This window comes from Pteropus medius, unplaced genomic scaffold (assembly GCF_902729225.1).
Source record: "Pteropus medius unplaced genomic scaffold, Ma_sr-lr_union100, whole genome shotgun sequence".
In the NCBI taxonomy this organism is placed as follows: domain Eukaryota; kingdom Metazoa; phylum Chordata; class Mammalia; order Chiroptera; family Pteropodidae; genus Pteropus; species Pteropus medius.
The window spans coordinates 33,944,496-33,950,921 of record NW_024355205.1 but is presented as its reverse complement, the minus strand read 5'-3'; the positions used below and the strand labels follow the sequence as shown (position 1 = coordinate 33,950,921).

The 6,426-nt window shown below is 53.7% G+C and overlaps 1 protein-coding gene across 4 annotated transcripts in view; it reads right to left on the bottom strand.

The window, feature by feature from the left end:
- SIM2 (SIM bHLH transcription factor 2) overlaps positions 1–6,426 on the bottom strand; it is a 46,039-nt gene that overhangs the window by 3,488 nt on the left and 36,125 nt on the right. For all 4 annotated transcript variants that reach the window (XM_039857501.1, XM_039857502.1, XM_039857500.1 and 1 more), the window contains 3 exons: positions 3,624–3,771; positions 2,117–2,285; positions 1,098–1,503 (listed from right to left, as the gene is read on the bottom strand). In XM_039857501.1, coding sequence (XP_039713435.1) covers positions 1,098–1,503; positions 2,117–2,285; positions 3,624–3,771 — 723 coding nt within the window. The remainder of the gene's footprint in view (positions 1–1,097; positions 1,504–2,116; positions 2,286–3,623; positions 3,772–6,426) is intronic.

Sequence of the window (6,426 nt, the reverse complement as noted above, 5' to 3'; positions counted from 1 at the left end):
CCACGCACAAAGAAAACGCATCTTTCGTCGCCACAAGTGAGAGAAGATTTTCAGCGGTTATCAAAACCCTTTTTCTTTCCTTAGACATCGGGGAGCCCTTCCTTGGTTATCTGAGGGACTCGTGCACTTATGAGTATTCAGGATCCCAGTCTGAGAAATCGGTGGCTCCTGGGACAGGCACGGGCCGTCAGGCTGGGCTGTTCTTTTCTCAAACTGGCTACTTTTGAAAAACATCCTGGTCATCTCCAGGAGGGTTCGGTTTCTCCCACGCTCACAGCCTTGTAAAGTCGCCAGAGCCCGGAGCGAGAGCTTCCCAAAGCAGCCCGAAGACGAGCAGAGCCCTACCTGCCTCCAAAGAGAGGAACAAAGGGGGGAGAGGGGACCCCAGGGAGGGAGCTCTCCTCTTAAGCAGGTGAGTCTGGGGCACATTGCATTTCCCCAGCACGTAGGGGCCCCTACAGGACATTTGCTCCACCTTGGTCTATCCTGTGAGCAGAGCAGTAGCCGGGTCAAGGTGAAACAGAGTATCCGAGCCCTGGGGTGGGCACACTCCACAGCTTATGACCCCATTTATAGGAGAAGAAACAGTCCTGGTGCAGGGACGTTATCTGCCCTGGGCTGGTGAGTGGCATTTGTGTCCGTGAGCCCATGAATTTACACCACGGTTTTCCGCACTTTGCAAACTGGCGTGGGAAGAAAACCAGGCCTCCCGTGTTCGTTCTGGGGTGGAGCGGAACATAATGTAAAACGCATGCGGCTGGGCCCTTCTCAGTACGTGGAAGCTGGTTCTGAAAATCCCTTTGTCTCCCTTTTGGGGAGCCAACGAGGCCAGTATCTTAGGGCGGGTGGCTGAACGCCTGGTGTCCAATGCCCTTTACGCTGTCTGTCACTCATGCCCACGAGGCACGCGGACTCGGTCACCCAGCTTCTCTCATGCTCATGAAGCATTTGCACTGAGAGCAGCAAAGCGTAGCCACTCCCGCTTAGAAGCAGGAAAAAGGAGCAGTTTGCCCAAAGTGTGAGGGTCCTTTTTCCACGTGCCACCCACTGCCGCCGTTCCCAGCCCTGCCCCCTCCCCTGGAGCAAACGTGACCCACCTTCGTAGTTTGGCATGAGGCCGTGCCGAGCGGGGTTCGCTGGCGGCTCCGAGAGGTTTTTAGCTGGAGACGGGCTGCTAGGCACTAAGGGGTTGGCATAGTGCCACTGGCACTCGCCGCTGGCTGGCAGCGCGCTCAGGAAAAAGCGTGCCACCTCACACGGGGATCCTTGGGGCGGCCCGAATTTGGCCGGCAACATTGGCTTTTTGCTGCTGAAGACGTGAGAGTCCAGAGGGAAGTGTCCGTAACGGTAGAAGGGCAGGCTGTAGGACGGGGCATACAGAAGGTCGCCACCTTCTGAATGGAGCTGCTGTTCGGGGGGCACCACAGCCGTGGCCGGGGGGCTGGCTCTCCAGCTCCCGAGCTGGCCGCACTCCAGTTTGTCCATGTGGAAGGGGCTGTACTGCTGCGTGGCAAAGGAGACAGAGGGAGGGCCGCTGGGGGCTGGCGGGGAACTGACTTTCCCGCCTCACACGGCCCAGCCTCCGGTGCCTGACCCCTGCCCAGGGCTGGGCCCCACCCCAGCCACCACCGCAAGGTCCCACGGGGGACAGGTCCAAAGCAACCAGCACCCCAGCGACCCGCCCCCTGGGTGCAAAGGGGTCTCCCCACGCCAAGCTGACAACACAGCACATGTGCGTAGCCACTTAGCCACTGGCTACTTCTGAGAGCTCGCAAACTACCTAAACAAAGAGAGAGGGGAGGTTTTCATTTAAAAAAATAAAATGCCGTGGAAACAAAGCGCCTGCCCTCTGGCCCTCACTCTTGGGGGCCCCAGCAGGCTGCCGCGCCTCCCCGGCCGAGTCTGCCTTCTGGGCCCGATGGAGAGCTCTGCACCCCGTCTTTATCCCGCGGGCGGGACATCCCGGAGGGAATTTGCTTCACTCCACAGTGAACCTTCTGCGCAGGGAGACCAACGCCAGGCCGCGAGTCTGCTTGTCCCTCAATGTGCCCAGGTGTCCTGAGCCCCCTGGCACAGGTGTCAGCCGCGCCCCACCCCTGCAGGACGCGTGTGTTACCTGTGGGGGGTAAGGGTTTGTTCTCAGCTTTGTCTTCATCTTCGTACTTTTGGGTTTAGCTAATTTCCTAGTTTCTTGTGAGGTAGACAAGGCGGTCCTCCAGGAGTCCTGGGACTTGGACGTGGACACCTGGTCCAGGGACAGCTGCAGTTCCTTGTATTCGATGTCCCTGAGAGACGAGAGCAGGACAAGTCGTGTCCAGCAGGCCGCCGCGGCAGAGCGGCTCCTGGACACCACCCCGAACAAGCTCATCCTCGAAGCTCCCATGAATCATTCCACTGAGGTCAGATGTGGGTGGCACTTAAGGAAAGGCCAGGTCACCCTGGTCATAAAAGCCACCGTGCAGCCCTGGGCGTGGCGCCCCCAGAAATAACGAGTGAGGGCGTGGTCACTTGGCAGGAAGAGAAGGGGTCAGTGCAGCTCTCTCCAGTCCCGTAAGGCCACCAACACGGTTCCTGGGCTGCCATGGGCCACTAGGAAGGGCGTCAGGGCCAAAAGGAGAGGCGGAAACACTGCCGGTTTGAGCGTCTGGGGGCTGACTGCTCCTCTGCGGGGCACCCAGAGAGGCACGAGTGGGGACCCCTTTGAGGGTCCAGGAGCCTGGCTTCCAGGGGCCCATTTTTTGCCCGAAAGAGCAAAACTCAGTGCCATCATGTTCACGAGAGGGGAAGTCACCGGAAGTACCAGCCCACATCTGTTTGCTCAGGAAATATCATTAAGGGGCTAAAATGCTTTCTCCCCTACAGTTTTGCTAAAATCACTCTACTTCTAAAACAACAAAAACAAAAACAAAAAACAGCAACCTGGTATCATTCTAAGAAAGAACATAGCACCTTGACCCTCCCTCCATTAGGACGCGCGTGAGGGCTCTGCTCAGGGCAGAGCTGGAGGACTACGAGGCCATCGCGTTCATGGCCAGAGCTGGGCACAAGGTGGCCGAATGTCTAGTAGCATGGTGGGCAGAGAGTCATGTATGGTCCCAAGCAGACTTATGTTCTGTCGCTTCTAATGGTCTTGAAACTATTTGCCACTGAACTTGACCTTTTGGGGTTTTAAAGGGACAAAATATTCACTGTCATTTGCAACAGGCTATATAGGAAGACAGGGGAAAAAAATGAAAGCCGTCCCCTGTCCCAAATGGCAGGCGCACGCAACATGCCCCAGACGTGTGTCGTGGGCATGGAGAGCGTAAGTTGGTATGCCTTTCTAGGACCTCCATCCCTTTTCCATCTTCAAGGTGGGGGCATCCCCCGCCCACCCTCTGCCCACCCACAGCCCACACCCGGGCTTGGGTCCCTTTTCCCTAGCACCTGGCCCTTAATGCTGAGTACAGAAATAGTCTGGACCTTCCCAGTCGACCAGATTGTTCAAATAAAAACAAAACAGGAGACAAATGAACAGTTCCAGGAAGAGAGAGAGGGAGAGAGCGATGGTGCTTATTGGGGTGATCGGATGAAGGACAGGGGAGAAGAGAGAGCAAGGAGAGAAACAAATACGTCTGACTTACGTGAGGACATAATTGACACTCACGATGCAGTGGGGCCTGGACGAGCGGCTGTTGTGCACGACGGTGGCGTAACTCTGCACCCACACCCAGCCGCCCAGTTTGGACAGCAGCCGGTAGTACTTCGTGGTGACCTGGCCCTTCACCAGCACTGCAAGCACAAGGCGACATGAATCTCGAGGGACAATTAGCAGGCCCCGCCGTTGGGGACCCTGCCCCACTGATGACCTACGGCTCTGGTTCTGAACCTGTCTGGGGTCAAGGACACCTTGGAGAACTTGACAGAGGGCGGGCTTTCTCAGCAGGAAGATGTGTGCTTGCACACACACACAGACACACACGCGCACGAGATTTTTGGCTACAATTCGAGGGGGTCCGAGGAGCAATCTCTCCCTTCCCCTGTGAAGAACTTGGATTTAATAGTCGCCGCTTTCATTGGGAAAAAACAATTAGTCCCCAAACAACGTTTGCACCTGGCGGAGTGATAAAATTGGATTTGCTTTTTAGTTTCCAATATGCCATGGTTATGTTATAATCCCCAAGCCCTTAATAGACGGTTGCGGGGAGCGTTGGTGGAGGGAGTGATGTAGTTATTTAAACAAAATAGTAAGTCGAGTGCATTCAACTAAGTGTCAAACTGTTGCTGATATTTGCTGTTCCCCAGATCCTATGTGTATTCTCAGTGAAACGGTTACTCTTGCCATTTATAGTTTCTTTCCATTAACCCCGGTTTTCCTCAGGCTCTTTAATTTCCAATGTTGCTCACGCGGGAAAGACCTCAGCTTGACCAGTAGGCCCTGGAAACTGGGCCTGTGGGCCCATCTTCTACGCAGAGGTACAAACTCTGGGCTGCCGGGCAGGTCACAGCCAGAGACTCCGTGTGCACATCGACTGCCAGCAAGAAGGGGTGTGTGTGTGTGTGTGTGTGGGCGGAGGGGGAGTGGACCTGGAGGGGAAAAGTGCCAGAAGCTTTAGGTGGGCCATGAGGAGAAAGCCCTAGTGAACCTTCTCCAGGAAGGGAGAGGCCAGTGTTAGTCTGAAAAGGTCCCCCCTGGAGGCTCAGGGTCACTTGTGGCTGGGGGGCCTTCCTGTTTCGGGCAGGCTGGCGGGGGGTGGGGTGGGAAGGGAGCTAGGGCTCTAACTAGCAGCCTTCGGAGCAAGGAATCCGGGAGGTGGCCATATTCTGTGACTGCAGTAGCTGATGCTGAAGGGAACCCCTGGAGACTCGTGGACACAGAAATTCAGCCCTCACGTTTTCCCAGTGGGCAGAGCCCCTCCCTCTCCCCAAACTTTCCCTGGGCAATCCGTCGCCTTCTGTGACTTTTTTTTTCATCCTTATCCTCCACTTTAACACCTGCAACAAATTACTCTGGCGCAGAAGAAAAACCGCTGCCAACAGGCTAGTCGAGGGGTTATTATTATATCAGCCTTAATATATAAAGAGTTCAAACAGGTCGATAAAAACACGACGACGTTAAAAGTAACACGGGATGGGCCAAGGACATGAACAAACAGCTCGTCAAAGAATACACGTGAAAGATAAACACATTTCAACTCATTTGTTTAACTCAGCGTTAGGTACCACCCACCAACTCAGCAGACATTTTAAAAGACACAAATATTGCATGATTCCATTGATAGGAAATGTCCAGAACAGGCACATCCAGAGAGACACAGAGCAGAGAGCGGTTGCCTCAGGCTGGAGGAGGAAGGGGCTGGATGTGACTGCTGATGACCAGGTTCTCCTTGGGATGAAAAAAACGTCCTGGAATTAGATCAAGCGATAACTGCACGCCACTGTGAATATACTGAAAACCACCGACGGTGGTTAAAACCGTGAATTTTACATCGTGTGAACTTTATCTCTAAAAAAAATAATGAAGTGACCAGCAACGTTGGCTGATCTGTGGTGGGAGGTACCCCATGTGCTGTTGAAGCACGAATTAGTGTGGTCCGTCCGGAAAGCATTTTGACAGCTCACAGCTACTGACACCCCGATTTCGTGTCTAGGAACTGGTCCTATGGGAATTATGAGAAATGCAAACAGAGACTCGTGTACAAAGAGATTCCTTGCAGTCCTGCTTATAATTCAGGAAAAAAGGGGAGGGGAGACTTAACTGACCAATACCTGGGAAGAGGGTGGATAAATAATAGAGTTCTCTGCAGCCATTAATCTGATGATTAATAAGAATTTGTAGTATTATGGGGAAGATGTACGACATAATGGTAAATGAAAGAAAGACAAGATTTAGAACTGCACAGAATAAAATCCTAATGATATAAAAGTGTGCACGCACGCACACACGCCACGTGACCGGTGCCTCGGTTTCCTCATTTGTAACAAGAGGATAAGTATAGCCCCTGCACCATCTGGTCATGAGGATTAGACATGTGAAGGTTTCTAACAGTGGCAGACGTGGGTGAAGGCCTCACTCAGTATGTTCTAACTCTGCTACTCTCAGACTGATAAAATAGTAGTTTTCATCTTCGTCTCTTGATTTTTCTACATTTCCAGCAATGAGGAGGTATTCGTTTTATAATCAGAATGAAAAATTAGTTATTTTGTCCGTGGGCAAGCAGTTTGTATGGGGGTCGAGAAGTGGAAATGAACGTGGATCAGGCCCCACACCCCCGAGGGATGAAGCTGGGGACTAGTGTGGTGGGGCTCGCGTGGTGGTCCAGCTGCGTAGCCAGCGCCTCCAGCCGGAGAGGCAGGTGTCTCTGGGACAGCACAGGGATCCGCTCTTTTCTGCCCAGGCTTAGCATCTGCACCTTGCTGGACTCGCCTGGCACTAATAAGATCCTG